This window comes from Haliaeetus albicilla, chromosome 4 (genome assembly GCF_947461875.1).
Source record: "Haliaeetus albicilla chromosome 4, bHalAlb1.1, whole genome shotgun sequence".
NCBI lineage: Eukaryota > Metazoa > Chordata > Aves > Accipitriformes > Accipitridae > Haliaeetus > Haliaeetus albicilla.
This window is the reverse complement of record NC_091486.1, coordinates 20,095,440-20,118,477: the sequence shown is the minus strand read 5'-3', so window position 1 is coordinate 20,118,477 and position 23,038 is coordinate 20,095,440. Positions and strand designations below refer to the sequence as shown.

The following is a 23,038-nucleotide window of genomic DNA, read 5'->3' as shown; positions in this document are numbered from 1 at the left end:
CAGTAACTTATATGTCTTGCTTGACAGGAGAATGCAATCCAAATTACAAGTGGAGAGTGGGAGGCAATATACATTTTCAGAGTAACAAATGATGCAATGTAAGTATCATGAAGAAGTGAACAGGTTGTGAGTGGTGTCAGTAAAAGCAACACTTAATCACTTGAGCACCATTTGTTAGTTCATCAAGTTATAAATAGGTATAATTTGTTTTGTATCTGAATGGATCCACAACAAATTTGTATGCAAAGGCACTGCATGAGTTTGCAAACTTGTTTTACTTACAGGAGATTCTTTGCAAATTGCCCTAATTTTTCTATTTATTTTCAATCACCCATCTTAGAGAAACTTATTTAGAAATACTTAAATTTAATCATGTGGTTAACCCTCATACAATTTGCAGTTACTTCTCTTTTTATGGTCTCTCATTCAGCTTACTATATAGATAGATACAGCTTACATAATTGGAGTGATGAGCTCATGAGAATTAAGCTAGAACTCCTATTTATGTTGTTTATTTGTCATCTAATGAGAGTTTGAGCAAAGATTTATTAAGATGAAAGGTTTATAAGCTTAATTTACTCTTCCATCACATGCAGACATCTCAAAAAGTCTAAGTTAACTTCCAAGACGGCTTTTCATCTTGATGCTGGTTCATAGGTCATCACTTTATGGATTATTTATTAACATATAAATGAATTTACAGTTTCTATTCAAGCAATGAATTTGAAGGCTATCCAGGAAGAAGGAATATTTACAAGTAAGTATTATCAATATTATCTTAATGATACTAGGTTGATAGAATATAACTCTGGATTTGTCAATAAAATAATTGTTTCAAGATGTTTAAAGTGTAATTTCACAAGCTATTTTAACTAAATCTTGACCTTAGATTATATCTGAGAATTAAGGAGAAATAGCACCTAAGGTTTAAATATACTCTTGGGAGAAAAAAATTAGAAAAAGGGGAAACATTTATTTTTAGATTGAACTGTTCTGAAAGTACAATGCATATGTTCTAAAATGTAAGGCAGACACGTGTGAAGTTAGTTGTAGCAAAATAAATATTGCTTTTTTTATTTTTCTCCTAGAATCAGTATTGGAAGTAAACCTATCAGAAAACAATGCATTACTTGCAATTTAAGGAAAGAGAGATGCCAGTATTATACAGCAAGGTTCAGCGAACGTTCTAAGTATTATGCCTTGATCTGTTATGGTATGTATAGCATGCAAGCAAACATAAAATCAGCTATTCTTTCAAATTTATCAGAGGTGTAGATAATACTGATTATCCCAAATGATAGCTAGATGAATCATAGAAATTTCACAATAACCAGGAGAGATTTCCAGAAAGAAACTTTTCCATGTCCAAAAACCTTGGGAAGATGTTTCAGAAAATACAAATATTTTCACTCTATATTTTTTTATTTTTTCAACAAAAACCTTGCGATTTTTAGAATTAAGAACAAATTTGTGAAAGTCCTTCATGGCACAAAACAGACTGTAGTCTGGTTCATCAGTCATGCTTTTTCTTGCAGCAGCAAGAGCAGGATTTAGAAACACACACTGATTTGCAATTCCTGTGATCAAAGTTAGCTCTGAGAAACTACTACAATGTGTTTCCCAACTGAAATTATTAAAGCCCATGTCAGCCACAAAATGCTGGGTTTTTACTACCTGAGAACATTTTTAATAACTGAACTAAGAAAAATTCAGTTCATCAAGATGTGTGATCACTGAAACCACTTGTAACAGAAGTATTAAGTGAAGTCTTAGCTCTTTTGAAATGTTAGGTAATTTTGGTGATCTGAGGTTTCATCCATTGCTGTAATCAAAGAAGATTGAAGTCACAATCTAAAAAAAAGGAAAGAAAAATATCCAGGGTTTTCCCTTCGCATATTTCATATAAAGTTTACTGTTCTTCTGATTCTGCAGTGACTGATCAGCTGAAGAGTTCCTTAGAACTTCCGTTGAGCAGAGAAGCAGATGTAGCAAATAATAACACCTTTCAATCATTCTTGCACAAAACAGTCAGTAAGGTCGTCACCATATGAAAGCCACTCACCTTCACAAATACGATGTGACATGTTCTCAAAGAATGTTTCACATTGTTAATTCTGCATTCACCTTATGTAATCTCATCTCAGGTATTAACTAGATGTCACTTCATCTCTAGGGAGGAAGAGTTTGTTAGTAGATTTGAAGTTACTTCTATTATGTTTGCTAAGCAATGCCTGTATGTATACAAGTCTGTGTACACACAGTACTTCATGCATTTCGTGCAGCAGGGACTAGTGAGTTATACAGCAGAGAAGATTCAGATTTGTGTATGAACTTTGGGCTTTTTAACACCTGTCAGTTACCAATGTTAATGTAATACACACTCCATCACCAAATTCCAGCTTCAAACTATAAACTGCCTTCTTATCATTCTTATGACAGGTCCCGGGATTCCAATTTCTACTCTTTTTGAGAACCACGGTGATAGAGGTACTGCAAATATCCTGCCTGTTTCTGAGCAATTGTTTTTCTCATTGATCTTCACTATGCAGATCCTCTAATACAATATTAGGATTGTGATCAAGAAGCCTTTTGTCTTGTTTGTTATTAAAATACCTAGTGTCTTTCTAGATTTGTTAATTAGTAAAATGCAAATATCAATTTCAAGCCTTTATCTTTATTCTTGAGTCCAGCACTTTTATAGCGTACTGAGGTTTTTCCTGTTTACATACCATAGATGCAAAGAACATCAGTAACTCTTTGTCTACCAAATATTGAGTCAAACTTTGTAGAAAACATTCTTGTGATTTCCAAACTATTCCTTTTCACATTCAGATGAACACAAGACACTCTGAGTTTTTTCATGAAACAGCCCTACCCTATACAAAAGGCAACAGTGTATTGTTCAGAGTTTGCAGTTTGAGGTATTGTACTGTACTAATTAGAATTTGGATCAGTGACTTGCACTTCAGCCATTGGTAGAGATGTCAGGAAAGAGCAGAAGCTCTTTTAGATGATCAGTTCAAATAACTGCTTCAGACAAGGTGTAGTTATTGATACAAAATGGGAACTCCAGCAAGAAACATTCAGAGCCCTCCTTTAAGTAGCCTGTTAGAGAGGAGTGTTTGCAACCAGACCAAGCAGGAACTTGCTAAGCATGAAAATATTAATTGCTTTGCAGTGAGTTTTCTCTGTCTGTCCCTTGTTTTACCCTAAAAATTTTTCCCCAACTTAAAGCCCTCAGTCCTGAAATGTTATGAAAACTAACATGGTCCTGTAAAAAACTTCAGTGATTTGGCATTCCTCCTTCATTCCCCAATAATCAGTGGGAACGCACTGGTAGTTCTAATGCCAGGGTCCTTACAGTTCAGGCGGTATTGATAACCCACTATTAACTGAGTATTGTCTGACCAGAAGACACATAAAAGGATGAGGAAGACAAATGCAGCAATATTGTTAAGCTAAATTGATCAGTGGTGATTCATGTAGAAGTCAATGAAATGCAACATAAGATTATTTTGACTCCAATAGGAGTTGGTACATCTTCGTTTTTAACCACTCAAAAATGTTTGCAGATGGAAAAGATTGGTCAATGTGTCTATTGCAATTGTGCTATAAAAACACTATGTCCTTCTGGTATTTCTTTTGCAGAAGGTTTAAATAGGTTTAAAGGTTTAAATACTGCTAATGCATGGATTTTTTCATATTTAATCCATTGTGATAGCTGTTTTCCATGATTCAATATGACCTTGTGTATCAAGGGCCCTTACTACTACTTCCTTATCAAAGTATGAATTGCATTAAATGCAGCTAAATGCCCAACTACAAATACGTGTTTCTTAACCTCTTTGTAGGGGAGAACAGTTTCATTTAGTGGATCTTCACCACTGGTTTCATGATGTCTAACTCTGCTGTGCTATTATTCTTCAGGAATAAAAACAAATTCAGGCTTCTCTTTGACTTTTTATGACCTTTTTGGATTAATTTTCCTTAAGTCTCTTGCTTTCATAACCTCTTCTTTGGTGCAAAGCTATTTTTAGCAGATCCATTTTCATTGCAGTTGGCAGGATTTTAAAAATATATCATCCATGAATTTTAGTAGGAGGCATGCAGTTAAACTAACATACACCAGTTTGGAAGCTCCTTCCAGCATGCCTACAATTCATTTGTGGTAATGGGCATGTTTCAGGACTTTTGAGGGGAAGGATGGAAAGGGTTCAGCTGAGTTTAGGTGAGTACCCAAAGCTAGCATGATCTTTCAGCCATAAAAACCAACTTGAATCTCTAAAACTTGTCAATACTACTTTGAAAGAACAAATTCCAGTGTTATATTTCTGGCATGTCCTGACCACTATCTAGCTCAAGACGTGCTGAGAGAAGTAATTCTTGTATTTTTTTGAGCATTTCCAGAGACAGGAAGTGGCTGCATTAAAAAAAACCAAAACAAAACAAAAAAAAAACTAACAGAAAATCTCCTGCAGTTTTAAAAGGTTCTTTCATTTTGAAAGTGAAGCTAAAAGTCACAGATTTCCATTATGTATAATATTCTTCTTCCATCACTATTCATGGGAAAACACATAAATAAACAAGTAATATCCAGTGGATTCATAATGTATAGTTCTGCAGCCTATGCTGGAAATTAACTAAATTTTGAATAGTAATTTTTAAGTTATATAACTGTAAATTGGGTCTAAAGCAATTAAAACAAAAATGTAAAATACTTTTTAGATTAAAAAAAACCAACAAAAAAGGTTCACTAAGTGTGCGGTAATATGTTACTAGGGACAGTTATATGGTAAGTCTAGTATCTTTGTGCATGAATATACCATACAGTGGTTAAGCAAGGGTTTGCCACAACCCCTTAAGAAACTGCATTTCCTGCGTTAGCCCAGAAGCAAGATATTCCCAAACATCTATGTGCTTAACCACAGTGCCCAAGTATCTCAGAGGTTAAACTGATGTTACTGTGGTAAGCAAGAGAGGAGATACAGGACTGTGTTTTGCATGACAGGATGAATTTTACATTTCCAGCTCCCACCGTATTACAAAACTGGGATGAGAGCTCTGCAGGAGAAAGGAGTTTCTTCATAACATCCAGGACTCTAACACTCAGAGGCAACATGTGAAATGATTTGCATTGCAAAATGTACATCCTTTAAAAATCTAACTAATATTTGTGCACTATAATACCAGTGCCTTGCTTTTATTTAGCTATGTGATCAAGCCCAGTTAGAAGTGTCTGAGTTGATTTCATTACTCTGCTTGTAAAGTTCACGGATTTCCTTTCTGTTCTAATAACACAAGATAAAGGAACCTCAATTAATGAAGAGGAATTAACAATAAATTAGTTAATAATTCATGCATTTCTTTTACTTAGAGCTCAGAGTATTGGAAGACAATTGGGAATTGCAGTCTGCTTTGCAAGAGATCAAACTGCCAAAAGAAGAAATTAATAAACTTGAAGTGGATGGTATAAGTAAGAATTACACATCTTTATTATACCTTTTATTCCTACCTTTTTAATATTTTGCCTTCATTTTGTTATAGTAAGTATCGTCTTTCTGTAGAACAAACTTGTTAGCCTCTCAGATTGGGAAGAATAGGCCTGGTTCCGCCCTGTTTGACAGCAACCAATTTGTCTGTGCCTCAGGGTATCTGAGTAGTATTTAAAATAACATCTCTGTTTCACAATGCAATTTTTTGTTTTAAATCTTTAATACTATCGGTAAGGTGTTTAAATATCATGTAAAAACATTATAGTATGGTGGTGATAAAATGTGAAATGTAAACTGCTGTTCATCTGTTACACGTTATATTGACTTGCATACACTGTTGTTTTCACTAGTGACTTTACAAACAATATTCAATGGAAATTAATCAGTGTAAAGTTCCAAAACGTGTTTCTCATGATGTTAACAAGAGTTATATTCCTAGTTGTGTTTTTCTAGGCACCTGGAAAACAGAACCTAGAGGTAATGTGAAATAATAATTTTATGCATAGCTAAATTAAAATAAAAGTGGACACTATTTCTTCAAAGTTGTTCTTCAACAGCTGAATATAAACAGTTACTTGCATCAGTTCTGTGATTCACAGTTCATGCATTGTGTAGTTTGTGCTGATTCACTTTCATACGCTATTACACCAGACTGGATTATGCTTGGAGGAATCATTTTAACCATTAACAATATAATTTTAATATGTCTTTTCTAGCTTTGTGGTACAAAATGCTTCTACCCCCACAGTTTGATAGATCCAAGAAGTACCCTCTGCTTATTCAGGTGTATGTAACACTTCCTTTCTTTTAATGTTGTTGTTTTGTCAGAAAACATACTTCTTATAATTTAACAAAACCTAGGACATTTACAACATTGAAGCAAAAGCAAAACCACTTAGTTCTGTTTTGCTTGTCGTAGTGTTTTTTTAAATATATTTCTGGAATAGACATTCAACCCAATGGAAATCAATGAGGATTTTATGTTAATCTTAGCATGGCAAAGATTAGTTCCTCAGAGAAAGAAAAAGGATAAAAACATGTGAGCTAATGCTTGGAGCTCGTAGCTCTGTTGCTGCTTCTGTTTATCATGAGGCAGTCTGAAATTATTGATTTCAGCTTTGCTAATATGAAAAATACAAGAGCCTGTTTCATTTAAAAAAAAAAACAAAACCAAAAACACCCCTAAACCATGTGGAGTGGCTTCTTTCATCAAATGTTCCTTCTAAAGAGCATTTGACATGAATTTAATTTATTGCAGGCAGGAAAGGCAACAAAAATTTCAGTGGTGAAAAAAAAAAGAGAGGCAGAAAGGAGAGCTGAGTGGATGTAATAAACCTTACATCATTTTTTATTAATCAGTGATGATCCAAAGGTCCAAGAATGCTAAGTATGTTTGAATGAAATTTAGAGTAGAAGATTAACTCAGTTGTGTCCTTGAGGTAAAATGTGTAATTTGCATTAGGCTATTCCCATGAGGAGTGTCTCTCTGTTCGGCTCAGCTATGTGGGGTGTGTTCTGCCCACAGCTCCAACAGCACAATAATCCCTACTGAAACAGAGAAGGTCTGGGGATGGCCAGAAAGTGTAAGGAGCTGTACTTTTTTCTCCTGTTTTCTTTGGCATTGCAGACTGCATGTGGAGATCAAATGCAGAAAAGCACCAAAAAGGGCTATTATACCTAAGGAATTTGGAGAGAGGAAAGAATTGAGTCTTTGAGGCATCACTCTTCCAAGGATTTACCTTAGGACAAGCACCTGATGCTGCACCCCTTAGTCTGAGCTAAAACTAATGATTTGCCTTAGGCATAAGACCTTAAGGATTAAAATGGATTTTAGATAGCAAAATCTCACAAATATATGAAAATGGTAGTTGAACTGTTTGTCTACTGAGGTCTCTGAACCACAGCCATATAACAAAATACTTGTGGAGAAAATTTAAGAAGTACCTATAGCTATAGTCCAGTATCCGGTAATCATTTATAAATTTATAAGTGTTGAAAATGTGTGAATTTTCATCCTCAGGTACGGAGGACCTTGCAGTCAGAATGTAAAGGAAACATTTAGCATTAGCTGGATAACCTATCTTGCAAGCAAAGAGGGAATTATTGTTGCTCTAGTGGATGGCAGAGGGACAGCTTATCAAGGTGACAAGATTTTGCATGCAGTATATCGAAGACTAGGAGTCTATGAAGTTGAGGACCAAATCTCAGCAGTGAAGTAAGTAGAATATCTCCCTGTATAACTGTTGTATTTACATACCTACAAGAAGTAATGTGAAAAAATATTAAATACACTTCTCAGCCTTTTTTCTGGAGAACTGAGGTCTCCAGGAAATAAGACAAGAAGACTTGTAGAAATAAAATATTACTGAGGTGCTTGATGTCAGTGAGGTTTTGTGTGGTTGATTAAGTCCATATACTACTAAGTCCACATTTGGACCTCACCACTTCCATTTTATAAGAGCATCATCAGAGGCTTCAATCCTAGGCCTAAGGAAATACAAGTGTCAGTGGTGAGAGGTAAGCCAGTGTATTATCCATTACTCTGAAGTTTTTCCTGTAGGGGAAACTTACCTCAGTGACCAAAGGTCCACAGTGATATACCACAGTGATTAGCTAAAGGTCAAATGTGAAGTTTGTAGCAGAACTGAATCCTGACACAAGCCTTCTAGAGATCTGTTAGTCATAAACTTGCCTTCCATGCTATTTTAGGATAGTTATGAACAACAGAGTGTCTGAGGTCCAGGTCCTCTGGTAGTTGTTCTCCAACAGTTGCTCCGTTGCACTTAAAGTGTTCCAAGGGAAAATAATTCCTTAAGCAGAGGTTTTGCGAGGGAGTGAAAGCTGAGGTTTTGTAAAGAAAGGCTGCCTGTTAAGCTTACAGATGCAGTAGCACTGCTAAAGTGAGCATTTAAAGAAGTGTTAGTTTGAACTCCGCAGAGATGACTACAAGGCAGGAATAAGAAATTTAGTCTAGGCTTTGATCTGGAATTTGGCCCATCAGAGCATGGATAGATTTCTAGGTGCAACAGTAAATACCCTCTTTTCCCAAGTAATAGACCTGATTCTGAGTAGCTTAGCTAGAAATTGGATGTAGCAGTCCAGGTTTCCACAGCTTTCACTACTTGTTTGAGAACACTGCCTATATTTACAAGTGTGTGTGAGGAGGGTGTCTGTTCCTTCCTCTTTCTGCTTTGTGATAATTAATTTCCTCCTCAATGATATAAACCCACCTTTATCCTTTTCAGTGATAAATGAAACAGAATAGCTGTATATCTGTTGCATTAAAGGGTAAAGATGTTTGGCAGAAAATAAACCCCTTGTGTTCCAGCTTGTCCTCAGATATCAGAGGGGCTGGGGGTGGCTAGGCTTAGATTCTGAGTGATGCCCAATTCAACACTGGAAGTCTGGTCATGTTCAATATATTGAACTACCACAATCACGGAGGCACAAATAGCGCAAAGTAACTTCAGTCTAGTCACGTTCAATGAACTAGCATGGCCAGACTTAAGAATTTTGGGCGCATTCCGTGAGAACTCTCATGGCTAGATTAATGAATAGTACAGCTTATTAAAGCAACAGAAGTGCAGATTATTTTAGATTGCCAGTGATAAATACACTGTCTGCAAAGCATGTGCAAGTACCAAGAATATGAATTATACAGCTGACTACAAATGTGTTAAATCACGGAATAACTCTATAGAGATTTTGAAGTTTCCCAGGGAAGCACTTGGTATAACCAAAGGTTCAAATCTTACCTAATAGGCATCCCCAGGGAGGGGGAAGAGAGGTTCAGCCCATCAGCTGATCCCAGCAGTCAGCGATGTCCTCCCAACTTGTCTCCAATGGTATCTTCCCAAGCATTCCTCCTCTCTTAAGCCATTTTATACTATTTTCTTATCTTTAGGTGGCTCTTGAGTGACTCTAGTCATACATACCTTTATTATGATTGGTATAAAATCTCCTTGCTTTACTTTTGAAGGTATAAGCTAGAGAAATTCACAGCACGTGCTCAGTGAGGTGTAGTCGCACCTTGAAGGCGGGTAGCCTTTGGGATGGAGGTGTGTTTTGGTATTATAATGAGAATATAATGAGCAAAATTTACCCGGAGGACATGATTTTGCTTGACACTACTCCAGAACTGGACACTTATGGTATAAATCAGAAGTAAGGCAATAGCGTTGACAGAACCTCATTGTTTCACCTCCTTGCTTCAGTGGATTCAATGCAGGAACCTTGCATTCTTGTTCCGGTTACTCATACCTGTGGTAACATCACAGAGCCTGGCCACAGTGTTCCCACTCCTCTCTATCCTCCCTGTTTCTCTTAGAGTCAGCATACCAAGCTCCCCTGGTGTTGCTAACATCTAAGGTTGCAGGTTATGTTGCTTAGGGAATTATTATGGAACAGATTCCTTGCGTATCCATCGCATTCCACCCTGGAGGTTTACCTTCCCTTAAGAGGTGAACATATCAATAAGTCATCAATAAGTCACCTCCAGCAATTATTCCACAATATCATGTCAGTTTTTTCTATTAATCTATTATTTGATTTTTCTTTCTTGAAACTTTCAGCAGCACCAGCATACTTTAAAATATAACGAGAGAATGTTTTTTTATTGCTCTGAATCGTCACTCAGACATAAAATGCCAGAGACAGAGGGAACCTAAAATGATTCTGCAGTTGCAAAATCTGCTGAGACAGGCTGTGAAGAAATAACCTCAGACTTCATACTTCCCAGTTTTCTGTCGGCACCTAGACTAAATTTTTATTCAGTTAAATGTATTGCATTCCATCTTCCTGATCTAACACATGGTTTAAGATGCGTGATTTTTAGAGAGGATCCTATATTCTAGTGGGAAGTTCTTGGAGAGGCTTTTACTGTAGGAGGAACCCCAGGGATTAAGACAGCAATATAACAAAGCTGAATCATTTTTTGGCTTTTCTTTTGTCCCACCCAGATAGTATCCCGCATTTTGGGTGTTGTCAGTTACTCATGCTTGCCCTAGTAAAATAAGGCTAATATGTGTCCTGGGATGTATCTGAACATATTTTGTTTATCTGTCACTCTTGAACCTTTGTGGTCTTTTGCCTCATCCTCTCTTCTTTGCGGTTGCTAGTACGGCTCTCAAAATACAGTCTTCAGTCTCTGACACAGGATTTTTGTAGGGCACCTAATATTTATGATTCTCTTTGACCTGTTTGACTACTGAGTGCATAAACAAGATGCACCTTTCATCCATTGCAAGCTTATTACCTACTTGGAGCATTAGAAGATATTTTCCTCGTTATTATTTTTATTACAGTAGCAGTATGTGCTCTTCACTTTTCAGGCACATAAAAAAGAAAGCTTATTGCTCCAGGGAATCCCTAATCTTAGAGGTTGATACTGTGCCTCTTGAGAGATCAACTCATTGTAAGATGAGTATGTTGAGTATCTTGCAGGATAAGGTCTGAATGGTAATGTTAATCCAGCACCTTTGGCATTAAAACAATCAAAATGATAATAGCCTGTGGGAAAGTAGAGCTATGGGAAGTGAAATGTAATTAGTAGGAGTACACTTTTTGAACTTTTTCCTCTGCATGTGTGTGAGTGTACGTCTGTACATATGCATACACACACTGTCCTGGTTTCAGCTGGGATAGAGTTAACTGTCTTCCTAGTAGCTGGTACAGTGCTATGTTTTGAGTTCAGTATGCGAAGGATGTTGATAACACCGATGTTTTCAGTTGTTGCTAAGTAGTGTTTAGACTATAGTCAAGGATTTTTCAGCTTCTCATGCCCAGCCAACAAGAAAGCTGGAGGGGCACAAGAAGTTGGCACAGGACACAGCCAGGGCAGCTGACCCAAACTGGCCAACAGGGTATTCCATACTGTGTGACGTCCCATCTAGTATAGGGACTGGGGGGAGTGGGGACGGGGAATCGCCACTCGGAGACTAGCTGGGTGTCGGTCGGTGGGTGGTGAGCAATTGCACTGCGCATCATTTGTACATTCCAATCCTTTTATTACTACTGTTGTCATTTTATTAGTGTTATCATTATCATTCTTAGTTTCTTCTTTTCTGTTCTATTAAACTGTTCTTATCTCAACCCACGAGTTTTACTTCTTTTCCCAATTTTCTCCCCATCCCACTGGGTGGGGGGGGAGTGAGTGAGCGGCTGCGTGGTGCTTAGTCACTGGCTGGAGTTAAACGACACACACATACATATAAATGCACATGTACAACATGAGTATAATGTATGATGTTTAATTTAGTCTGGACTAAATATCCAGGTGGATTCTAAGTATATGAAAAAAGAACTTTTTTGCCAAGAAGCCAGTTGGGCAGAGTCTTCATCCACTGGAACAAAAATTATTATGAAGAAAGTATTAATTTCAGCATTTTTTATTCTTTCAAGAAGAATTCTTCCTTTTCCTCTGAAATATCTATTAATTGAATAATTGATGCTTTGTAGAAATTAGACATGCTATGCTGATTGTCAATTTGCTCAAATTGGTGGGATGTGTGGAAAAAAAGAAAGAAAAATTTTTTTTTTCTAATTTGTTATAGGATTAGCATTCTTTTGTAATAATGCATTTATTTCTGTGATTTTCGTTTCCACAGGAAATTTATAGAAATGGGTTTTATCGATGAGAAACGAATAGCAATATGGGGCTGGGTAAGTGATTGGGTTTTTTGTATCTATCTTTAAATAATCCTGCAGTATAATTTTTTTAATTCTTCCTTATTCTGTCCTAAATCTGTATAAAATTTCTTCTACCAGTGTTTGATAGTATTGCCAAAGGAAATAGTTCCTGTTAGTGCCTATATACATGCAACTGCAACAGTGCAACAGTACAAGCCCCCGAAACGGGATCTTTGGCAGCTCAAGAGGGAATTTTGAAAAGCTTATGCCTAATATATTCTTTGGACTTGAAGTTAAGCAAAATTGAGACATTTTAATTGGCTTTACTTTTAACTTAGGAACTGACTGGCATGGTGTCAAAATTCAAGTATTATCCTTTCTGATCTGAGTTTAAAATAATGAGAAAAGTCCTATCTCTCATCAGAAAATGTGACCCTTGCATCATTGTGAATCATTGTACACTTGGCTGGCTTTGAAATGGTCAGTAGGGATGAATGTAGGTCTGATGGGTGTACAGCATTGACAGCTTCTCCAAGAAGTGGAAAAACTGGACAGTATGGGAGTCATTCCAAATAATTAGCCAGTCTGCTTTTCATCTTTGATTTTTTTTTGTACTTTGCTTTGTAACATTCCCAGAACCTTTTATAGCCAGTTGTATTGCAAGTCTTTATTATTAAATGGCCAGATTCCACCACCCTTAGGCACTGAGCAATAGAGTAGCATACCTCAAGTACAAATTGTAGGATAGCACTGCATTCTAATAGAAGAAAAATAAATTACTGGAATAGTTGGGGTTCTTTTTCCTGTGCTGTCAGCCTCAAAGTAGGACCATTCATGGAAATGAGATGCAGACCTATTAGTGGTGTTATGGGAGAGCTGAAGCCAACTTCAGTGGCAGCACAAATGCCACACAGCCCCTTTATAGAGATTTTTAAGATATTTAGGTCATCTGACTCAATTGCTCATGTTCGTCATGAATGGCTGGATCAAGAATGCATAGACAGAACTGGAGCCCTGCCTCCTACCCAGCTTCAGCAACTTTAGCGTAACAGGAGAATCAGCTGATAAGCTTCACCTGAGGGTCTCATGGATTAGGGACAGCACTGTAAGGAATGCTAAAGGGGGTTGGAGGCCAGACCTATGTTAGCCACCCTTACCCCTTCTCTGAGTAAACCAGTATCAGCTATCCAGCAGTAATAGGCAGCACTAACTAAAAAAACTTACAGAATAAACTGGTATGTTGGCACTCATAAACATTTTCCAATATTTTTCTCTTTATACATGTTCATTCTTCTCTGATTATCATTCAGAAAGACCTTTTATTTCATTCTCTTTAACTGCTTGTCTTTGCTAGGAGAATTCTGATCTGTCACTGTTTGTTTTGTTTAATTTTTTGCTGGGTTTTGTTTGCTTGTTTGTTTTCATTGGCCCACTATCATTGTAAGAGACTTGCCCAGAAACACACTAGAGGATGGATCTTTTAAGATTCAGTTCAACTGTAACTATAGAAGTTGCCTGATCTTAGCACATGAGCAGGGTTGCTAAAATCTTTCTATGAAGCTTCTACCAACTAATATTTAAATTACTTTGGTCAGACACTGCTGTAACACGAGGATAAAATGGGGTACCATATGGTGAAATTAAGTGACACAGGCACTTACAAGTGAGTAATTCTAAAGTGACATTAAGTCAGTTAAGGCCACATGAAAATATTTTATTTTTTTAATCACATCATATTTTATTTCACCACAGTGTTTCCAGAACCAATTAAGAGATTTCACACATCTAAAGTATTGTATCCCAGTAGTGGATATAATATTCAAATAATGGCACTATTGCCAAACCTGTCAGTCTTTTTTTCCATTTTTTTTCTGTTTATTATACCATTTCCTGGTCCATAACCTCTGAAAGGAGTTGAAAGGTGTTTCCTTATTTATAGCCTGCAGCTTGGAAGGTATGCATGAACTATGCAGCTCATCATACTTTCAGACTCACCAAACTCTTCTGGATGGCAAAAGCTCTTAAATAACCACTAAAGCAATTCAGGTTTTGAACTCTTATCTCTCTGCCTGTTATGGTGCATAGATTTATCTGCCTGATCCTAATCCTTTACTTTTTAGCCTTGTGGCCTGATTTTTTAAAAGATCAAATGAGCCAATCAAATGAGCTGGAAAAATTGTACTAATTATTGTTTCCATTAGCATATCCCCCACTGTCATTTCAAGCTAGAATATCGAGAGGAGGGAGGGACTAACTTACTTTTGCACAAAAAAATATTTAATAGTTTTGCTTATTTCCCTTAGTCTTTCATATGCTACTGATGAGTCTGATAATCTTCAGGATTCTTCATGATACACACCATATATTTATCCCTCCTTCCATTCCAGAATAAACAGTAACCCATTATTTGCTAAAGACCTTATACAAGTATTTTCCAACCCTAGTTCCACATCCTGTGGACAGTCAAACTAAATGCTTTTTATTTACAGTTTTTTCCTGTCTCAGCAACTAGCCCCGCACAGTTGCACAGATCTATTCTGATATCAAGGCTTACTTACTACTTTACCTACCTTCCAGCTATGAACTTATTCTTCCTTGCTGGGTCCCAGTTTGAGGAATCAGGCCAGAAAATAAATGGAACAGTGGCAGGCAGTAGGGAGGAATTGCTCGAACCTCAAGTTCTCAAGTAGCTGAGCCTGTTAGTACTGATGATGGGTTTGGTTCAATATGCCAATCATTAGCAAAAGCTAGGTAGCTTGTTAAGGCACGGAAAAACCTGTTACTGTTCTTGGAGGTGCACACCGAAAGGATGAGAGGCAATGAACACAAGTCGCCACGAGGGAAGTTTTGTTTATGTTTTAGGAAGAAAAATTTTTACAATGACAGTCATCAGTGTCAAAACAGATTGAGAAGAGAGGCTGTGTAATGTAGATGTGACTCTTATCGGCCTCATTTAAATCTGAAGTTAGCCCTGTTTTGAGATAGAGGTTGTACTAGATTACCTTGAAGGACCCTACCAACTTAAGGTTTTTGGTCATTCTAAGTAAGAGCAGTATCCTGTGATAAGCATTGAAGAAGTAGCAAAAAAAGAAATGATTCAATAAAATTGTCTAATCTCTCTCACAAGAAATCACATCAGATCCATCTGAAATAAATAAATAAATAAAAGAAATTAAAAAGCTTTTGTTGCTTTGTCCTCCATGTATTCGAAGCAAAATATTTACTTTGGAATTAATTTATATGAGTTTGATTCAGAAAACAAAATGATACTTCACCAATAATTTTAAACTGTCTGTGATTTCTCCCTAGTCCTATGGTGGGTATGTAACTTCTTTGGCACTTGGATCTGGCAGTGGAGTATTTAAATGTGGAATGGCTGTGGCTCCTGTTTCCAGCTGGGAATATTACGGTATGGAAACTTGTCATAAATACTGACTTGGAAAGCAAGATGTAGCATTTAATGACTTTCTAAATGAAATCATTGCAGGAGAATGGCAATATGAAATTTAAAGACATTGCAATTACCTAGACATAAAGCTCTTAAGACCTTAAGTTTAATGTTTTCCTTGCTGAAAAAAACTGACTGCAACTGGCAGTTTGGAACAGACTTTGTCACATAGAAGGTACGTCCAGATAATTCCATATGCACATCTGTAACAGTAAGTGTATAAAGCCCTCCTGATAAACTGCTATACTCAGGAGTGATGTCCCTAAAAATCCTGTTTAAAAAGTATCACTGAATTCAGAAACAGCTGAAATTATTTTTCTGCCAGTAATGGAATCACAGAGCACTTCAACTTTAGATGCTGCAGACGATCTCTGTCAGGAATCAGTATCTCTGATGACTGCAAAGTTATTTCCCAAAAGCAGTGGAAAAGAAAGGGACCCAGTTGTGTCTGATATAATTTTTTTTTAATTAAATATTTTTTCCTTCAGATGTTTCTCAGTCACATCTCCTGTGTTGTTGTGTTACATGACATCCTTTTGTCTATTTACTTAGGCTCCTTACTGTTCAGAGGAAACAACTCCAGGAGTATACTCCCAGGGCCTTACTGTGTGAATAAAGCAGGCACATACTCATACTTACTTGCAGACCTGCTAAGCATTTGGCATGGTGTAAAGGAACCTTAGTGTTGAAAAGAATCATGGCATACATGTTTTCAATGAGCAAAATGTAGCACTTTTTGAACACATTTACTTAGCATACAGTTATTTGCTAAGTATTCTGGGTTATAAGAAATTTTTTTTGTTAAATGGGAAAGGTTCCTTCCCTGCTAGCACAGACATTCCTTGTATATATGGTGTTTTGCAAACAAAGGGCAAAAGATTTGTATGACAGAGGAAGCATACTCTTCATGTTTTCACTGGCATCAAGATTTTTTTTATACATTTTTCACTCATGATCGCAAAATTATTTCCAGAATGCAGGCATAAAGCACTATTTTTGCAAAAGTCCTTCAATAAAAGAAGAGTTATAAACGTTTGTCCAAACATTAAAAATTGAATGAAGTTTTTAAGTTAGAGTAGATTAGACGCGCCATTGCAATCTTTACTTTAGCTGAGTTTTCAGGAGGGAGTTAAAGAATCTTGCTAAAAACACATTGTAAAATCCAAACAGAACAGACAAATGTACCTCCACTAAGGAAGGAAGGAAACAGAAGGAAGTTATGAGTCATAAGTTTTGCAAACAGATCATTTTAACATTAGGGTGAACTGTGTTAGGGGCAAAACGACAGGATGCTACATATTTAAGTCTCTAAGTAGTATCAGTATGTCAGAGGATGTACTGGCCCCTAGAGCTTCTAAATTCTGTCCCACCCTCTTTTAGATGCACAGATTAGAGTCTGGACTATAATCTTTTCTCTGAAATCCTCACACTCACCTCCATTTTGTGTCAGAGTTAGTAACAGCTAAACAGTTATAAGATGGCAAGGGAAACTGCATTTGGGGACAATGTATAGTTAAAAGCATTAGATCTGTGACCATTTTATTAAAATTCACAATTTATCTCCTTTTCCTTCATCAGTAATTGACAAGCCGAATCTTCCACTTAGTCATTATAATGCAACTCTTCTGACCTCTGTGGACTTGTTGTAGCTACACTGGTAAAAGAGAGTGGAGAATTGGCTCAGAATACTGTAGAAATGCCAGCCATTCAGAAAGAGTCTATTTTATTGAAAACTTAAGCCCAATATGGTTGTTTGACACTGTGTTGACAACAGATATTGCACATTTTCTGTTTTCAGTGAATGATAAAGGATTTTGATAAAAGATAGGATACTTACTTAGGTTTTTTTGGTACTTGGTTTATTACAAATTACCTTCAGGAGCCTTCTTGGCTGATATGGGAGACACGGTACACATCTTTAGCACTTGGTGGTAACATATGTGAAGGATACATAATAAACCATGGGAACATGAGTATATTGAGTCATTTTCCTTTCCTGAGAGGATTCTCATTTCTACTTTTTAACAAAATTATTCTAATGCAGTGTGCCAAACTGGGCAACAAGGTAGACAGTCCCAATTCCTTACTGCTTACAATAGCCATCACCTCTCTTAAGGGAGGGAAAGATCCCAGCTCTTCTTTGTCAGAAAGCCCTGACTCCGTTAAATAAATAAAATCCTCGTAATACTGCAGCTTGACTGCTCAATATGTGTCAGTTTCTTTTTCAAGGCAAGGTCATAAAGAAAGTAATATTCTGGTAGTGACAGCTGCTGCGTCAGTTTTCCACAAATTTTCATAACAGCTCTTAGTTAAATTACAAATACCCAGGCAGCTCAAAGATAGCTGTTCCTACTGATTTCTTGATGATAGATACTGTTCAGTTATTCACATTTGTTTTGTCAAATCTGTTAACAGTCTTTGCTGTAGTTAGAAAAAGGAACTGAACAGAGACCTGAACAGCAATTGCAGCACTTTTTCAGTGGAAGCCTTTATCATTTCCTGCTCCCCCTAATTGCTGCATATATCCATTCAACAGGAAAAGGACAACATATATATCTATATTTACTGTACATACACATGCCCAGGTTGGAATTCTGCTCAGCTTCTCTTTTTAAGGTGTCAAGAATAATCTGTGTCATCTTTCCACCATGCACCTTTATTGGCTCATTGGCTTGTTCAACTGACTTCTGGAGTTCAACCCAATAGCATAAAGCAGTATCAGTTAATTACCTTTATCCACACAACCTTCTGTTGGTTCCACTGATGACTATCAAACCATTATTTCTGCAAGGATGATTTGGAGGACATTTATTAATTAACCTTCATAGTTGATTTTTTTAAACATGTTTAAATTTGGTGTATAATGAGGAAACCAAGCAGTACAGATAAAGTTAAAATAAACATTTAATTTGCTGTGTGTCACTGGAGGCAGAAAAATATTGGCACATTCTTTATCTATAACTTTTTTCTTCCTTAATGCCACAGCATCTATCTACACAGAACGATTTATGGGTCTTCCTGTAGAGTCCGATAATCTTGAGCACTACAAGGTGAGAATTCTCTTTCTGTGTTGATCTGCCTTAAACTTGAATCACACTTCCATGGACAAGTAGAACTGTGAAGAAAGAAAATGACCCACCAGCTCTCACAGTGGCAGTCCTGTAGCAGCCTAGCTACTGCTGTGAAATTCCTATCTCCGTAGTTACTTGTGGTTTTGTATTTATCAATCCTAAATATGCTAAATTGAAGGTTCCTTATTTTCTCACTTGGACAAGTCAGACAGTTCTGCCAGTGTGAACCATTAGCCTAGGAAAGAATTCATGAGAGAGGTTAAAATGTTGATGTTGGTAAGGTTTTGGTTGGTACAGTTAGCTGTGGTATGCAAACTGCTTCATGCAAATTTAGCTTTCTGATAATAACATCATAAGCATAAGCATACTAAATGGTCAGAACAGCTTCCCCTACCTGGAACAGGTTGCCTTATTCTTTTCTTCACATTGATAGAAAGTCTATAGCTTCTTCTAGCAGCACACATACCAGCTCTGGATACAGAGAAGCCTGAATTAATGCCCAAAGAAGTCAGCGGAAAGACTCCTGTTAAAGATTTTGGATCACGTTCTCAGTACCATCCCAACTCAAAGAACAGCAATGCTCAATACCAAACTGCCATGGTAGAGCTGTCTGGGTAGCCAGGAACTACAGTGTTCAGGGAATGACACATGGCTAGTGCTGTGCTTTTTGTGAACTGCCCCTTAGAAAAGGCACTAAATATATATGGCTTCTATTATAATCTCAGATTGATATGAAGTCACTGCTGTCATTATTATGCCAGTCCAACTGTTTGATTATTGTTCTACTAGGTAATGAAAGCCTTTCAGCTCTGTGACTGAGTGGTTTAAATTGAAGCTGCTGAACTGTTCATTTTTCCTCTCAATAGAATTCAACTGTGATGGCAAGAGCAAAGAATTTCCAAAACGTAGAGTATCTTCTCATCCATGGAACAGCAGATGGTGAGGTTTGCAAATGGCAGTACAAATACAGAGTCAGTATCACTTTGTTTGAAAAACATTAAGCATCTTTCTATGCCTTTGATTAGGGTCAGTACTTAGATCTTCAGTAGATTTCCATGTGACATAAGATGCTTACTCATTCTTAGTAATGTCAACTCTATTACTTGATAATTAGTGGACACAACTTAATGCACTATAACTTTATGCTGTGTGGTATTTACACGTTTCAATAGCCAATCTCTTTTTTTCCTTTTTCAGATAACGTACATTTTCAGAACTCAGCACAAATCGCAAAAGCTCTGGTTAATGCACAGGTGGATTTCCAGGCAATGGTAAATAACACACTATTTTTCATTTTGATCAGTGGCTTATAGCTTCATCAATAAGCTTATCTGACATTTGGCAATGTTTTTAAGAACCTGGTTCAACTGAACATGCTTCAAAATCTGGCAATTGCTAGTGCATTTGTTGCTCTTCATAAACAATTTCTTCCTCGAAAGATTTGGCTGCTCTTTTTTTTCCTTGTTGCCCTTTGGATGCTAGCAGGATTTCTTTCTTGTCAAGAATAACTTAAAGGCTTTTAAAATGAGCCAGGGAGAGGAATGAGAATCCAGCCTCCTTATAAAAGTTGCTGATAGCTAGTAAAAGAGAGGAGAATGAAGGAGCTAGCTTCTGGGGCCAAAACCATCACTGGTTCTGATGGATTCTATCCTGAACTGGACATGCCTGCCACAGGCATGAGGTAAAACAAGCAAAAAGGGTATAAGGTATCCAAGTAGTATATCCAGGATCAGAAAATAAACAAGTTCTTTGCAAAATTTACTTGGGGTAGCAGGTGCAGGCAAAGAGAGAAACACATAGGCAAGAGGTTAGAAGATATAAATGAGGAATGAACAGGGGAAAAGTAGTTCTGAATTACATGCTATGCTCTGCTTCTGCAAATTTTTTTCTCGGGGCCAATGGCCAAAGTGTTTGCCTGCTATCAAAGTACTGGCGTTCTCCCACAGTCCACTTTCTGAGGGCCATGAACTCCCCAAAAAGGGATCACACAGGGATCCCTTGGGGATCTTGTATAGTTAGGGTTTGTAGACCCTTTTGTGTATTCCACATTTTTTGCCTCCTTCACTGATCTTTAGCAAACCCAGGTTATATCTCAAGTGCCTGGAATACTGTATGCAGTTGTAGTCATTCTAGTTCAGCTATGGGGGAATGTCAGTTATTTCTAAGAGCTAGCATAATTCATATGTGTATTTTATTTGCAGTATAACATTCATAATGTTCATGGCCCTGTTGTAATGCAGGTTATTTTGAATAGAATTCCACAACTTTTAGCTGAAAGCTTGTTGCTTAGAGCCCAGTATTCCTAAGCAAGACTGTGACCCCTGTTGCCAAGGCCATGCAGCAGGTTGAGGGCATTTCAATCCTAAGGGCATCTCAAAGCTCTTTTGCCTGACTTAATACAACTGACTTGTCAGTATTGAGGCAGTAATGCTTACAGAAGATTACAGAAGGTTTAGAAACTTTTTTTCAGCAAGAATGTGAATATACTGGAAACTGATGAAAAAAGATTAGCAAGTCTCTCTGTTTTCTTGAGGCATCCACTTTCTTCTATATGGTAATAAAATAAAGTTCTTGTGTTGTTTAACTATTGCAGAATTCAAAATAGAACATAGGGGGTTTATGGCTTTTTTTTTTTCTTTTTCAGTGGTATACTGACCAAAACCATGGAATTCCAGGCCTTTCCAGCAAACATCTCTACACACATATGACCCACTTCCTCAAACAATGTTTTGCTTTGTCAGAATAAGTAGGCTATTCAGAGCATGCTAAGACATCTGATACATCTCTGGGAGAATGCAATGTGCAACAGTGCCCAGGTTGTATAGTTTTCAGGTGAATTCATAACAGGAACTTTGAAATTTTAAAGTTGATGTTTACATCCATGTTTGATATTGTATATTAGCAAATGTTATGCTAATACATGTTTTGGCACATTTAACACCTGTTTGATAGAAAAAATAAAATCAGAATGTAAAATGCCATGTGCATTTATTGCCATCTTGCTTAAGCTTACATTCTGTAATCCAAAGATAGGTGGTCCACTGCAAAGGCACACTGCCAGAGGAATCTGCTTGCATTTGTTAACTACAACTGTAAAATGGGAAAGGACAAAGCAAGCAGTGCAAGTACCTAATTAACATCCTAACAAGAACCAGTTTCTCAAAACTGATTTCCAATTTCTTGGAAGGAATCCAAGCAGGAATGGGAACACACAATATTTAAAGCTGAAGTTTGGATAATTATCGTGAATATTGAATGCTGTGTTCAAATTTTATTCAACTCTTATTTGAAACCTTGATTCTGCAGAACTCTGTCTTCAGGTTTAAATATGAAAGTAGGACATTCATGATAGCTGGTTTATCTCAGTGGTTTTTCTCCCTGTATTGAGAATATGTGAGCCATATTAGCCTGTTTTTAATCTCTAATCATCACCTCAGCATTCAAGTTAATCTCAATGTCATTCATCCCAGACTGGAGGGGAAGGATCAAAGGATTATGCAGGCTTTCTTTGCTTTGTTTCTCGTGAAACTGTTTTAGGGACTCTTTAAAAAATGCTGGAGGCTAATAATGATTGGAATACTTGTATTCTTTTGATTAGTAATTAAATCAGTCCTGTCATAATATAAGAATATGAACAAGATAATTGGCAAGACATCCATTGTAGATGAAATGATTCTCTGGTCATGTGTTTAAAAAATTCTGAGCTACCCTACTGCATAAGAACCGTGGTCTGTCTAACACAGTATCTCATCTCTGCTATTAGTCGGTGAGAGTACAAAATAACGTGAAAAAGATTGTGGAGTAGCCTTCCCACAAAGCAAGCTGCTTCCTAATGCTCAGTCAGAGATCAGTTGCTGCTTCTTTGTGGAAAAGCAAGGGGTTTCATTTGACCCTCTTGACAAAAACATGGTGTTTAGCCAAAATCATTAAAATGTGGAAGTGATTTGCTATGTAACAGCTTCCTTCGTTTTGTTAATGGCAATATCAAATCTGATTTTCCACACATGAGAACATTCTCAGACACATCTTTATGTAAATGTAGTTGCCAAGCTGTTTGTAATGGTTAAATTACACTTTGATAGGAACTCTTCAGAAAATACTCAATTAGTTCAGGTTTTTTTGGAAATGCTGCCAATTACGTGACGTTAATGAGCTTTTTGTTGGTAATGTAATTAAAATTCAACTGCTATAATGGTTAAAGGAAAAAATTATAGCTCTAAGAAAGTTAACATTAAGCAAATATGACATGAAGTGGGGCTAATTAGATGTTGATTCTATGGTCCTATGTGCATTTGCTGCACACAACAGTAGTCTCAGTAATGTGGTTATTTTACAAATAAGGAATACAATTCAGCTGAAATTACTGAGATTTAACTCTCAATTTCTTATATTGATACAAT

At 36.9% G+C, this 23,038-nt stretch overlaps 1 protein-coding gene across 3 annotated transcripts in view; it reads left to right on the top strand.

Moving 5' to 3' along the window:
- The window catches only part of LOC104313850 (prolyl endopeptidase FAP), a 43,322-nt gene extending 21,705 nt beyond the window's left edge, over window positions 1-21,617 (top strand). For 2 of the 3 annotated variants that reach the window (XM_009913032.2, XM_069781250.1), the window contains 13 exons: window positions 28-98; window positions 704-757; window positions 1,089-1,213; window positions 2,440-2,487; window positions 5,375-5,473; window positions 6,209-6,278; window positions 7,513-7,707; window positions 12,098-12,152; window positions 15,429-15,528; window positions 18,553-18,617; window positions 19,505-19,577; window positions 19,836-19,909; window positions 21,283-21,617. In XM_009913032.2, coding sequence (XP_009911334.1) covers window positions 28-98; window positions 704-757; window positions 1,089-1,213; window positions 2,440-2,487; window positions 5,375-5,473; window positions 6,209-6,278; window positions 7,513-7,707; window positions 12,098-12,152; window positions 15,429-15,528; window positions 18,553-18,617; window positions 19,505-19,577; window positions 19,836-19,909; window positions 21,283-21,384 — 1,131 coding nt within the window. In that variant the 3' untranslated portion in view covers window positions 21,385-21,617. The remainder of the gene's footprint in view (window positions 1-27; window positions 99-703; window positions 758-1,088; window positions 1,214-2,439; window positions 2,488-5,374; window positions 5,474-6,208; window positions 6,279-7,512; window positions 7,708-12,097; window positions 12,153-15,428; window positions 15,529-18,552; window positions 18,618-19,504; window positions 19,578-19,835; window positions 19,910-21,282) is intronic. The other variant, XM_069781249.1, reaches the window with a different exon arrangement.
- The last annotated feature ends 1,421 nt before the right edge of the window (window positions 21,618-23,038 follow it).